This window comes from Podarcis bocagei (genome assembly GCF_964188305.1).
Source record: "Podarcis bocagei genome assembly, chromosome: 1".
Lineage (NCBI taxonomy): Eukaryota > Metazoa > Chordata > Lepidosauria > Squamata > Lacertidae > Podarcis > Podarcis bocagei.
Window position 1 is genome coordinate 11,189,358 of NC_138125.1, and position 14,437 is coordinate 11,203,794.

General features: G+C 43.7%; 1 protein-coding gene across 1 annotated transcript in view; it reads left to right on the plus strand.

Annotated features, from left to right (window-relative positions):
• SYNE2 (spectrin repeat containing nuclear envelope protein 2) overlaps nucleotides 1–14,437 on the plus strand; it is a 229,664-nt gene that overhangs the window by 145,876 nt on the left and 69,351 nt on the right. Inside the window, exons 71-78 of the mRNA XM_081213478.1 lie at nucleotides 198–299; nucleotides 2,684–2,788; nucleotides 4,689–4,889; nucleotides 7,187–7,357; nucleotides 9,064–9,195; nucleotides 11,081–11,277; nucleotides 12,164–12,296; nucleotides 13,788–13,970. Coding sequence (XP_081069604.1) covers nucleotides 198–299; nucleotides 2,684–2,788; nucleotides 4,689–4,889; nucleotides 7,187–7,357; nucleotides 9,064–9,195; nucleotides 11,081–11,277; nucleotides 12,164–12,296; nucleotides 13,788–13,970 — 1,224 coding nt within the window. The remainder of the gene's footprint in view (nucleotides 1–197; nucleotides 300–2,683; nucleotides 2,789–4,688; nucleotides 4,890–7,186; nucleotides 7,358–9,063; nucleotides 9,196–11,080; nucleotides 11,278–12,163; nucleotides 12,297–13,787; nucleotides 13,971–14,437) is intronic.

Sequence of the window (14,437 nt, forward strand, 5' to 3'; positions counted from 1 at the left end):
GTGGGCATCGTTTTATTTTATTTTTATTTTATTACAAGAACAGGTAATTCCAGGACACTCTCTTTCTCTGTGCATATGTATGTATTTAAAGAATGATGCTGATTAAATAGCCCGGTTGAACTGCAGTTTAATTATCCTTTCATTCTGTATCGTGTACCTCTGGGTTCACTTCGGTTTTTCGCTTGTCCCCGTCACAGAATGAAATCAGGCGATTGTATGGTAGGTTGATTATGAAAAAATCCTTACTGCAAGAGTCCTTCGGCGCAACGAGCGAACACAGTATCTCCGAACAGCTCCAGGTAATTAAACAGGACATATGAATATAAGGCACAATCACTCAACAATTTTACCTAATTCCTCTTATTTGCGATTTTGTTTTCCAAAACTGAGCAACGCTTTTGTTTCCCCCCCTGAGCTTAATGGTAACAGTAATGACCGTGTTTCAGGCCAGTTTTGGGGGGCAGTAGCGGCCTGTAGGGTTGTGCGGACAGAGTTTCATCGCAGTCCTGTCTTCTCAGTGCCCAGTTATCAAGAGGTTGTGATGGCATTCAGGCACCTGCTGAAGACCTGTTCGTTTAGGAAGGCAGTCATTTACGGAAGATCAGCTCTGCATCTGATGAATTAGTTTCATTGTTTTTTAGAATTTGTAGAGATTGTTTTATTGTTTTAGAGCAGTGTGATTCTCAAACTTTTTTCTCCGGGCCACACTTTCAAAACAGAAATTTGCTCACGCCACACACAGAATTTTTTTTAATGATGAGAAGTATATTGGAAAACGTTGGGATGCGGGTGGCGCTGTGGGTTAAACCACAGAGCCTAGGACTTGCCGATCAGAAGGTCGGTGGTTCGAATCCCTGCAACGGGGTGAGCTCCTGTTGCTCAGTCCTTCTCCTGCCCACCTAGCAGTTTGAAAGCACGTCAAAGTGCAAGTAGATAAATAGGTACTGCTCCGGTGGGAAGGTAAACGGCATTTCCATGCACTGCTCTGGTTCACCAGAAGCGACTTAGTCATGCTGGCCACATGACATGGAAGCTGTACGCCGGCTTCCTCGGCCGGTAAAGCGAGATGAGCGCTGCAACCCCAGAGTCGGCCACGACTGGACCTAATGGTCAGGGGTCCCTTTACCTTTACCTATATTGGAAAACAAGAATAAAACTCCTAGCAGTGCTGGATTTGTGATTCTGGATCACAAGTAGAATTGTCTTCAGTATTGCTTGATGCTCTCATTTTAAAAAGATATCCATATTCTCAAAATTAAATAAAATTGATACAATACTACACTGAAATGTTTCTTTGATTGTCCTTGAATTTTCCCATCTCACTTGCCACCCTCTCCTGCCACACCCTTTGAGAACCTCTGTTTCAGCAGTTGGTGAGCTGATTTTATCATTTTATGAGCTCATATTTCTGTGGCTTTTTATTCCATTTCTACCATGAGCACTGCTTCACAGAATTATAGAATTGTAGAGTTGGAAGGGACCTCAGGGGTCATCTGGTCCAGCCCCTACAGCGCACGAATCTCAGCTGAAGCATCCAGCTCAAGCATCAATGCTCTGAAGCGTTTTATAAATTGGTTTAATGCTAATAATAGTGTAATGCATAACTTTGGCCTTGAGGTTCTTTTAGGTACAGTCATAGCTCGGGTTACAGACGCTTCAGGTTGCGTTTTTTCGGGATACGGACGCGCCGAAACCCAGAAGTACCAGAACGGGTTACTTCCAGGTTTCGACAGTCTTGCATGCACAGAAGCGCTAAGTTGTGCTTTGCGCATGCACAGAAGAGAAGAGGAGGTTAAGGGGTGATATGATAGCCATGTTCAAATATATAAAAGGATGTCACATAGAGGAGGGAGAAAGGTTGTTTTCTGCTGCTCCAGAGAAGCGGACACGGAGCAATGGATCCAAACTACAAGAAAGAAGATTCCACCTAAACATTAGGAAGAACTTCCTGACAGTAAGAGCTGTTCGACAGTGGAATTTGCTGCCAAGGAGTGTGGTGGAGTCTCCTGCTTTGGAGGTCTTTAAGCAGAGGCTTGACAACCATATGTCAGGAGTGCTCTGATGGTGTTTCCTGCTTGGCAGGGGGTTGGACTCGATGGCCCTTGTGGTCTCTTCCAACTCTATGATTCTATGATTCTATGATTCTAAGCTACAGAAACAAGAGGGGAAGGAGTCAATATGTTTGGGCAGATACCTCCTCAAGGTGCGTAGAGGTACAAAAAAGTTTTTGGCAGGAACCAAGGAGGCAGCTCCCCTCTCCAGAATGGCCCAATGCAGACTGAACCTGCTCAGCAGACACAAAATATTATTTTGTTAGTTATTGGAGAAAAGGGGAAACGGACTATGAAGGAAGAGCGTATGCCCGGTTGCTGGAACACTGATGAGAGAAGCACTCCAGTTGGCAAGATTTTGTTGGCATGGCCACTAGTAGATTAAGATGTTGTTCCTTTTTCTAGACAAAAACCCACTCTGGTGATGCCACTTTGATTTACTAGATGTGATTTTTCTTGTCTGTTTCTCTCCTTCCTTCCTGTTTGTGTTTGGGGCTACAATTTCATCCCTCTACTTGACGGTTGTAATTTGCAAGTTTGTTAAGCACTGTTGGGACCTTCAGCTGACTAGAAATATAACTGCTGCCAATGAGCGTAGCCTTAAACTCAAATCATCTCATTCTTTCAATCAGAGGCTGGATGCCCATGAGTTGGAAATGCAAAACTTTGAGATGCAGACTGCTAAACTAAGAGGTCATGTCCCTGTTGCCCTAATCCATGATGTGCATAAACTAGAGGTAAAGACCCTGAGTAAATCGCATGCGTGTAGTACTATCAGTATCTGTGGAATTGAACAGCATTAAATACAGCTGGTCCCAACATTAAGGGAATGCTGGGTGGGCCAGAAAAGATAATTGCTAAAAACGAATGTGATCAGTTATTTGAAACATGAATGGTTATTTGAAAAGTGTGTTTCCTAGAACATTAAATGTTGCAAAACCTCCTGGAAAAGGTCCCCAAATTCAAGCAAACAATGCCGTTAATAAGCAGCCTGGCCCTGAACCAGCAATTGATTACTGCAGATTTACACCAGCAAGCTCAATGAGTGCTGGGATGAGAATAGCAGTGTAGTGGAGGGTACATATTCATAAGCGATGGATCTACATCCCCATTCAGGACCAGGAGATGGTTTCCAGGCATAGGAGACTCTGCTTTGCAGAACCGGGACACATATATGATTCCTTGCTGAAGGTTTGGCTTTACTAATTCAGCAAGCTGGCTTAACAAAGCTCAGTGCTGATAGAGATTTGGCTGCGTGCCTACCATTCTGTTGCCTCGCTGGAGTTGACATGGCTGGAATCACAGCATGACAACAACCTTACGTTTTACATATATAGGAAGATACCATAATTTGAAAATAACCTTTCAGTTCTTGGCTAAAAGCACCCAGGAGTCTTATTTAACTTCACTTTAAGCCTTCAATCTTTTCTTTTTTTAAAAGCAACTTCATAATGAAAACTTAGGTGTACTTGGAAGTAAGTCCCACTAGGTTCAGTGGGGCTTGCTCCTTGTTAAGTGTAATTAAGATTGCAGTCTTAAGGCCAAATCTTTTCTTTACTCACATTTGATGATCTCACGCCAGAAAGCTTGCAGGGTAGGCAGCACTAGGATTGCCAAGAGAGGGGTCATTTTTCTGTTTGTTGCAATACCTACGTAGGAAAGGTGGGTGAGGGTGGTTAGACATGGCTGCCTGAAGACACCTGAGGAGCCTTCAAATAGTGGTACCCAGCGCAGCAAACCTCTCACTGGCACTTTCCTCAGAAGGAGCCGCAGCTCTGTGGTAGAGCATCCTCTACCACAGATTCAACTGCAGGTAGCACTGGGGATTGTCCCTTGAGAGCTGCTACCAATCAGAATTGGCAATACCAAGTAGATGGACCAATGATCTGACTTGGTATAAGGCAACTTCCTATGTTCCTATAAAGTATATCTGAAGGAGCATCTCCACCCCCATCCTTCTACCTGGACACTGAGGTCCATCGCCGAGGGCCTTCTGGTGGTTCCCTCACTGCGAGAAGCCAAGTTACAGGGAAACAGGCAGAGGGCCTTCTCGGTAGTGGCGCCTGCCCTGTGGAACGCCCTCCCACCAGATGTCAAAGAGAACAACAACTACCAAGCTTTTAGAAGACATCTGAAGGCAGCCCTGTTTAGGGAAGCTTTTAATGCTTGATGTATTACTGTGTTTTAATATTCGGTTGGAAGCCACCCAGAATGGCTGGGGAAGCCCAGCCAGATGGGCAGGGTATAAATAATAAATTATTATTATTATTATTATTATTATTATTATTATTATTATTATGGCCAGGGGCATTTGTCTGGAGAGGACTGGTCCTGGGGGTAGTGACTACAGCTCTTGGCTTGACCAGTCTGATCAACAAAAGATTGTAGACTACAGTCATACCTTGGGTTGAAGTTGCTTCAGGTTGAGCGCTTTTGGGTTGCACTCTGCGGTGACCCGGAAGTAACGGAACGTGTTCCGGAACGGGGCTCCAGAACGGATCCTGTTTGTATCCAGAGGTACCACTGTATTAACGACGTATCATTATATCTACTGGGCTAAGCTCTGGTTGCTAGTCAGATAATTTCAACCCAAACAACCGAATGAAACACAATAATCAGAACTTGTTTCAATTCCAGGATGTGTTAGATGACCTTTGGGAGATCCTGCAAGACAGACAGAAGGAGCTGACCTCTCCATTTATTAGCGAGCAACAATATGAAGCTTTGCTGCAGGGATTAGCTGAGCTCTCAGATCTTGGGCGAGAGAAAGTTGCTCAAGAGATTAAGCTAAAAGCTACCAGTCGAACTACTTTACAGTTTCAGCTACAAAACCACAAGGTACTGGCTTTCTGCTCAAATAACTTGAGGTACTGTGATTTCCCCCCTCTCCATTTCCAGATAATACTGATGGATTCCTATTACTCCTTGAGATTAGTAGCAAACAAAAATCTGAAGCAAAGTATTAGAGATGGGAGATTGCCTTGGACTTCTGACCTATTGCACTCTGAGTTCTTTGGAAGTAGGGATGGAAGGATCTGTCAGGTTTTTTCCTCTCCGTTTCTGATTTTCCCACTCTTAAATTCAGTTCTCCATATTTCTGCAGCAGTTTGCAAGTTGTTGTTTTTTTAATCCTTATGAAAATCATTCTGTGTGAATTTTTGTATTTTTATTTAGCAAAATTGATATACCACCTGATTGCAAGCAAACCTCTTAAGTGGTTTGCAATAGTGGAATTCTCAATAGTGGAGTTTTGGCTAATGTCACACATTTTTGTAAGTATTTTATCCTGCTGAAATGCTATTTTTCCCTGATATAGTCATTTTTATGCACGTTTACCCAGAATACATTCGTTTTTGTAAACATTGTTTGGTTGTGAAATTCGGATGAGGGCAAATCTCGAAGGATGGCTGCATTGTAGTTCTCAAGTCTCTTCTGAAAGTGTGTATTTGATACATTTGGCTGTTAAAAGTGAACTGAATCTAATCTCACTCCCATCCCTGTGATGGGAGAAAGCAGTATGTGAAACGAAATGTATAAGACTAGATGAAGCACTTCCCACAGAGCAGTAAAATAAGGGAGAGCTTAGCTGCATTTCATGTTTATTTCCCACTTTCAGCTCTTCACATAATTGTCATCACAAATGAGCAAAGGTATTTTGTGGGGTGGGGTCTGTCTGTGCGTATTGCAATATGGATAATCAGAAAAACCCAGCCGTTGCTGTAATTACTTTGCCAGACGTAAAATACAGCCCTGCTAATGAAGATTAATGTTTACAAACTGCCCAGGAGAAAGATGGCACAAACACGAAACGATTCCTCTTTGGCTGTTTTGAGTTAAGAGAAGCAGTTAGTCACTTCTGCTTCCGATCCGACGAAAGAGGCTGCAATTTTACCTCTTCAAAGTAGAAAGTGGTGCCGGTGGGAAGGAAGGAAGATGCATTGCAGATGGAAATGCAGCTTTGTATGAGGCATTAAGGTGAAAATAGTTCTCCATATTGATCAAATAGGGGGAAAGCCTGCAGCTCAACCACTGAGCATCTTGTTTGTTTATTTTATTGAATTTATATGTCACCCTTCCTCCCCAAGGATCGCAGGAGGCCAAACCAATATAAAATTTAAAAACAAAGCAAAAACCATTTTAAAGCAGATTTAAAACATTCTGAAACAATTACAGTTTTTTTAAAAAAACCATCTGGAAGTAGTTACAGTTAAGAACCTTTTAAAGTAAATTACAATCAAAACATTCTTCCATCCGGTGATCTGGAGGTTGCCAGGAACCCAAACGCTTGGGTAAACAGGAATGTTTTTAGATTTTCCTGGAAGGAGATAATGATGACAGACAGGCACATTTCACTAAGGAGAGCATTTCACAACCAGGGAGCCACCACTGAAAAGGCCCTGTCACAGGTCCCATGTTCAGTCTATAGGTAGGGCTGGGATAGTCTCTTGCCTGAAACCTGGAGAACTGCTGCCAGTCATTGCAGACCACGGAGGCAGGATCTGCTGCCCTCCAGATGTTGTTGAAACGCAGTGCCTGCCATCCTTGACCACTGGCCGTGCTGGCTGGGGCTGATGGAAACTGGAATCCAAAAATGTACTGGAGGGCTGCAAGTTCCCCATCCCTGCTGTAGACAAGACTGAGCTAGATAGGCCAATAGTCTGACTCGGTGGGAGACAGCGTCCAAACATTTACATTTGTGGGCTTGCATTACTAAGCCAGAGATCTTTGCCCAACCGGTATGTTTGCTCTGTGTGATCAGTGGATCTGAGGCTCGCAAAAAATATGTGGCTCTATTTTATTTTATTTTTGTTTAATTAGTGGTGGCCAGATCACCCATCCCCACTAATTTGTAATACATTTAATCAAACAAAGCTTTCTTCTTTTCCAAATTGAGAGAGCGCAACGGGACCCAATCCCCCGTCAGCATCCCCTGCAAATGCCCAAATGTCCTCCCACTGCCCAACTAACCCTCATCTTCCAAATCCCCCTCCCTCCTGCCTGATTATCCATCTGCTCCTTCAGCACCAGCAACAAGAAGAAGGGAGAAAAGTCTCCTATAAGGAAACAGTTTTTTGTTTCTTTAAAATGTGAATCCATTGGTTTATCCTCAGTGCGGCTTTCCTTTTTAAATCCAGAGCTTTTTCTGCAACAAGGCCCACAGGCAGCTGGTGCAGATGTGTTCTGAAAAGATGGCACCTTCAGCGTTACATGAGAGAGGGAAAGAATGGAGTCAGCTGGTAGAGGAAGACCAATGTTTGGAACAGCAAGCAGTCCAGCACGGAGCCTATTTGGAAAGACTGTTACAGGTAAGGGGCTTGTGGAGTAGAAATACGTCTGTACCTTTTATCATATGAGGTGGTCATGTAAAGAGGTGAGAGCTTCCTGGGAAATGATATATAATGAGCTTTAAAAAATGTTGAAATATACATTTTTTTAAAAAAACCCAGAAGCTTTCCTATTAGGTATAGTTGGTGGAGAAATATACATAAGCAGGATAAAACGTTGTTTTTATATGCGACAACTGCGGCAAGAATGTTATTAGCCCAAAGATGGAAGCAAGAAGATTTACCAAGAAGAGTGGCAGATGAAATTAATGGACTATGCAGATTCGGCAAAACTGATGGGGAAAATCTGGAACCAGCAGGACCAGGCTTTCCAGAAAGATTGGAACAATTGTGGGCACCACAATTCAAGAAGGACACTGACAAACTGACAAACTGGAACGTGTCCAGAGGAGGGCAACCAAAATGGTCAAAGGCCTGGAAACGATGCCTTATGAGGAACGGCTAAGGGAGCTGGGCATGTTTAGCCTGGAGAAGAGGAGGTTAAGGGGTGATATGATAGCCATGTTCAAATATATAAAAGGATGTCACATAGAGGAGGGAGAAAGGTTGTTTTCTGCTGCTCCAGAGAAGCGGACACGGAGCAATGGATCCAAACTACAAGAAAGAAGATTCCACCTAAACATTAGGAAGAACTTCCTGACAGTAAGAGCTGTTTGACAGTGGAATTTGCTGCCAAGGAGTGTGGTGGAGTCTCCTCCTTTGGAGGTCTTTAAGCAGAGGCTTGACAACCATATGTCAGGAGTGCTCTGATGGTGTTTCCTGCTTGGCAGGGGGTTGGACTCGATGGCCCTTGTGGTCTCTTCCAGCTCTATGATTCTATGATTCTATTCTATGAAATTTATTTTATATTTGAAAGACAACTGTAAACAATTAACATCGCTAGTTGGGCTACAGGAAGCTTTGTAAGGATAACTTTATTACTTGTTGTAGTTAAGCAAGGAATTATATAAGGATAAGATTTAGCAGGAATAAGAAATACGGGAAAATGCAATAAGTTTGAAAACCATTAGTCAGGGAGGAGGGAAGGCACAGGCTGAGGATGTTTCGCCCCTCCCATTGCAAGAATCTGCTGACAATGTTTCAGAAAGGAGAGGGCGGATTTTGCTCATCGCTTCTTCCGCTCCAGCCTGTGGGAGTCTGAGTGTTATCTGTATATAGATAAGGTGACTGCTCAAGCAGCTGTAACACTCAGGCAGTCCAGCGTCTCCGATTAGTCTTTAGTTTATGCAGTAGCTGTAGAGAATAAAAGAAGTTCTACTTCAGAGCTGTTGTTTGTGTGGTTCATACTCTGCTGTGCTCCGCTGACTTTTGGAACTGAGTTTGGTGCTGACAGCTCTGAGTTGTGAGTCCACAGCACTTAGACCTGCTCCCTGCAGTGGAAGGTCTCTGGAAGTGCTATCCCAGCTCGCCTGGCCCAGTCGGGGCTGAAGAGGTTGAGCCCGGTCGTTGGCACTGGCTTGAAGGCAAAGCTGACACAGGCTCATGGAGCCAAATGTTTTATTTTTGGGGAAAGGTTGTTATGATGCTATGCAAAGAAAATAAATGTAAAAACCAAAAAAAAAAATTTAAAAAAGAAATACGTCTGTGGTAGACATGGTTCTTACACAATGGTATTAGGAAACACCTAAATATAACGTGTTCTGCTAAAAATGCATTCCCTCCCTTAGGACTGGATAGCGTTTGATGACGGCTATGGGTCTTTCTGCCAAAAACTTGAGGCGTTGTCCTCCTCTGTGCCTTCTGTGGGTTTGGTGGAAGAGACAGAAGAAAGGCTGATGGAAAGGACTCAGCTTCTTCAGGTACTTGCCTGTCCCCCCTGAATCTTGTAACCCACCTTGTGCCTGTTGTCATCAATGGACTGAAACACGCTGTCAAATTTCGGGCAAGCTCTGGAGGCCCATGCAGCTGCCACATTCCCACTTCCACTTTTGCTGCCTTCCTGCCAGGTCTGCGCTCTTCGAAGCTCGCACACCTCTCTCCCCGTGTAAACCACGTTTGGTGAACTGGGTGGCAGAGGGTATGTGTCGAGAAGGGACCCCCCCCCCACTGTGCCTGTGTGAATGAATAAACGTGTGAACAGTTCCACTTGCCACCAGTCCAAGCACTGCCCGCCCACAGCTCTGGCCATGCCCACAACCACGTTGCCCCTCCCCTGACCCATCAGCCCATGTGACCTTCTAGCCCTTGGGATTATAGCAGTGCCCTAAGGCAGAGGGTCAATAATAATAATAATAATAATAATAATAATAATAATAATAATTTTTATTTATACCCCACCCTCCCTAGCCAAGGCCGGGCTCCGGGCGGCTAACAAGCAATAATAAAAACAAGTTGAATGAATACAACTTAAAAACAAGATTAAAATACAACATTAAAATATTGAAACATTAAAATATTAAAATGCAGCCTCATCACAGGAGGAGAAAGGAAAAAGAAAGAGGGGGAGGGAATCAAATTGGCTCCAAGCCAAAGGCCAGGCGGAACAACTCTGTCTTACAGGCCCTGCGGAAAGAAATCAGATCCTGCAGGGCCCTGTCTCATGAGGCAGAGCGTTCCACAGGCTGGAGCCAGTGTTGAGAAGGCCCTGGCTCTGGTTGAGGCTAATCTGACTTCCTTAGGGCCCCGGACCTCTAGGGTGTTGCTATTTATGGACCTTGAGGCTCTCCGTGGGGCATACCGGGAGATTAGGATTTGGCGGTGCGTGAGAAAATGGTGGGGCTTTGTGGGGACCCAGCTGTGGTTGGCCCCATACTTCCAGGGAGGTTCAGTTTCCAGAAGTCCAGCAGGAAGCTGGAATGAAGAAGGCACCAGCTGTTGGAGAGCAGGAGGGGTATTCAGAACCTTTTCCAGGAAAATTAAGCAGGTGGCCAGTGCAAAGAAAAGGCTCTGAGGAAAATAGGGGGGAATGAGACATTAATCAGCTCTAATGGTTTGAACACGATGAACCAGAGAGGACTGGGTGATGCAGGAAGGAATCAAAGCCCCTCTCCTTAGGAACATTGGAAGCCACCCTGTACAGAATCAGACCATTCATTCATCTAGCTCAGTTTTGTCTGCTCTGGGGTAGTGCTGCCCTCTGGATGTTGTTGGACTACAACTCCCATCTTCCTCAGCCAATGGGGCCAATTGTCAGGGAGTTATGGGCATTGCAGTCCAACAACTTCTGGAAGGCAGCATGTTGCAAGCTACTGACTGGCAACAGCCCTCCAAAGTTTCCCAGGGAGAGAATCCCAGTCCTAACCTGGAGTTGCCAGGGATCAAACCTGGTATCTTCTGCAAGCTCTACCACCCAGCTACCATGCTCTTCCCTTCATTAACACAGAAGCCAGCATTTGGGGTGATAAATATAATTGATATCCATGCTATCAATTTGCTGCAGTCAAAACTTTGGTGTATCAATTCAGATTGCCCTGAAGGTTTTTGGTGGAAAACAAAAAGTTTTAATGTGTGGTATTTTAATGTATTTTAAATCTTTGTTGGAAGCCGCCCAGAGTGGCTGAGGAAACCCAGCCAGATGGGCGGGTACAAATAATAAATTATTATTATTATTATTATTATTATTATTATTATTATTATTATGCTGTTACTCCTTACCAAAACGAATGGCAAGCCTGAAACTAAAGCCAACAGCCTGTCACCCTGCCTCTCCTTATAACTCTGTGTAATCTTTGTGCTCTTTCTTAGCAAATCAAAATGAAAATGGAAGGAGAGCAGGCCGCGTATTGTCAGGTAGTGAAGGAAGGGAAGAACCTGATGGGACTCGTGAACTGCCCTGAATTGCAGGTCCAGATTGAGAAGCTGGAGGACCAGTGGACCTCTCTTTCCAAAAGAGTTGCCCATGAGCTACAGAGACTTGAAACGTTGCTCAAACTCTTGTCCAGGTAGGTGCGGTACTTTCCTACGTTCCTCAGCCTAGTATTTTACGGTCACAGTAAGCCCTAAAAACTTGGGAAGTGGGCATTTTACATCATTCTCACCCACAGGCTTCACCTGCCATAAAGAAGACTGCCCAGCTGAAGGAATAACCCATTCCATAGGGACAAAAACATCTGGTCCTACTTTGTCCTTGTTGCTGTTTGAGAGGGGGCATTTCCATTACGGCTTTTGCAGAGCAGTCCTTGCAGCAGCAAGCAATAGCTCAATGTGACTGCGTAGAGGACGTTTATATTAACATTTCCCCTAACGCTTTTATTCCATCTTCACCACCTGTGACGTGGAGACTGCTATGGTCTTTCGTTTATTCTAATTGTAACTTTGGTTTGTTTGTTTTCTTTTCTTTTTTATGTGATTTTTGTTAAATTTTCTGTTTTACCATTTCAGATAAATACTTTACCTACTTAAGATATCAATGACTTCCCTTCTTCTCCTTCCATGGTTCATTTTACATATCTTATATCCCTGCATATTTTACAAAAACGATACCATTCAGTTTTCCATTATTATATCCATCAAAACTTATTTACACTGTTGAATTTATCTTAATGCTGCCAGTGTTTTCAGCTGTACACAATTATTTTCCATATATTCAATAAACGTTTTCCAGTCTTTAAACGTATGTTCTTCTTCTTCCCTTAACGTATAGGTTAAGTCTACAAGTTGTGCAAATTCTGTCAACTTAAGTTGCCAATCTTCTTTGGTTGGGACCTCACTCATTTTCCATTTTTGACCTAACGAAACACAGACCACAGTTGTTGCATGCATAAATAACCTTTTCTGACACCTGGGAATTTCAGTCTGAATTATCCCAGCTTTGCTTTGTTTTCGCAGCTACAACAGGGATTCAAAGGAGCTGGAAATCTGGCTGGGGTCTGCTCAGCAGCGCATTCGTGACTGGAAAGAGCAGTCACTCAGTGCCTCCCAGGACGTGAACACTGTCAGAAACAGTATACGTGACTTTATTGTAAGTGAAACAGTGTCTTTGTGGCTTACAGCTGAATTGATAAGCGTAGATTTGTTTGCACTGTTAAAAACACAGAAGTTGCCATGCTGAATCTAGCCAAAGTTCCATATAATTCTATGCTCATTATCTTCAAGCAGCGGCTAACCTACCCCTGAAGGATATGTACTGTATTTTTCTGTCTATAAGTCGCCCCCTAATTTTGGACATTATTTTTTAGGGGAATAACCTAGTCTTATACACAGAAAAATACGGTACTTTGCTTATTGTTTGTTTCCGACACTTAATTGGCATTTCATCTAGGAATTAATCTAATGCTTGTTTTTTGAAGCCATCTTCAAAAAAATCAACATTTTCTTTTCCCTGCCATTCAGTGGCCACATTCAGACAATCATGTATCAGCCTAATAAGCCAAAATATGAATGAGACTAAGACCCCTACGTGCATCTGCTTCTCTCCTCTCTTCATGCGAGCAAGCAAATATGCCAGAAAGTCATTTCCCATTGCATCTTACGTGATTTCAGAACAAGCCAAGATATGAAACCTCCTAGATGACTTCATATCCTGGCTTGTCCCAAGGCTGCTAACTGTAGTTTCCCAGTTCACACGCAACAGGGAACTGTGATTAGTTGAAGACGTCTTGTCTTGCTTGCTTGGTGTTAAGGGAGGAGCAAACCACAGCGCGATCTCATTGGATGATTCTGAGTTCTGTGTATCAGTCAAGTTTGTTTTCTACTGTCCCTCCAGGGTCAGGGTAGGTTACATTGGGTGATGTGTGGGGCAACAGTTCCCTGGCACCTCCGTTCATGCAGGAAGTCAATAAAGCAGGGATGCAGCTGAAAAGGACAGGGCAGCCAGGAGCAAGTCCATTCCCACATTCCAGTGGCCATCTGATCAACAGGCCAGGGGGAGGAAGTAAGGGCTGATGCTCTTGGCTCAAAGAGCTGAAAAGAAATACCAAGGAACTGGCAGACTCTACACAATGACACATCTGGCTTGTCCCAAGGCTGCTAACCATAGTTTCCCAGTTCACATGCAACAAGGAACTGTGATTAGTTGAAGATGTCTTGTCTTGCTTGCTTGGTGTTAAGGGAGGAGCAAACCACAGCTCGAGCTGATTGGATGATTCTGAGTTCTGTGTATCAGTCAAGTTCCATTCAGACTCTACACAATGACACATCTGGTTTCCCCATTTTATCTGTACATCTGCCCTACATGGTAGACCAAACAGAGAGATGGTGCCAGGCTAAAGGTCACCTGGCAAGAGAAATGGCCAAGCAGGGATTGGTCTGTGTGATTTGGTTCTGTCACTGTGAACTACATCGTGGTCATTCTCCGTTTATGGTAGTGTTTTGCATGAAAAAGAGAGAATAACTTTTCACAGTTAAAACTGGCTCCATGATGCAATGCAGCCAACATAGCTATTCTTCCCCTTCCCACAGTAAATTTATTTTCTTTCATGAAAGTCATGCCCATGTGAAATTGTACTCCTAGGCATTTTCTACAGAGATTGATGATAAATCTTCCTTGAAGTCATCAGTCGTAAGCACTGGCAATCAGCTCTTGCTTCTTAAGCAATCCGATGCAGCAGTGCTACGGTCAGCTTTGACGACGTATGACCAGAGATGGGCTGACCTGATCGCTCAGTTGCCAAGCATCCAGGAGAAGCTTCTCCAGGTAAAAAAGCAAATCAGAATCCCAAAACCTCCAGGCCTGAACTGCTGTGGGTATTTATTGCAAAGTGCCGAATTATGTGGCCCAATCATTCTTGCATTCAGTGCCTTCTTACCAAAGCAAAATCCAGGTGTTAAACACTACTGTTATTGCAGCCTCCTTAACCTTCTGTATGTGTCACTGATTGCAAGCATTTATATATAACTCAAGGATGCAGTCCATCAAAACAAGTGGGAGGCATGTGTGCTGAAGTCCCACTGAAATAATGTACTGCAAAGAGCCCAATGTCTCTCCTTCAGCTTTGACTTGCAGTAATAATCTTGTCCTAAAAGTTAAAAATGTACACGCTCTTCCTATACGTGGTCCCCGCTTGCCAACTCATGCATTTTTAAAAAAGTTTGTTCCTGCTTCAAAATGTGTGAGCCTTAGGGATTGTTCATTGAGAATGTTGCTAGGCAATCTGAAAGGCC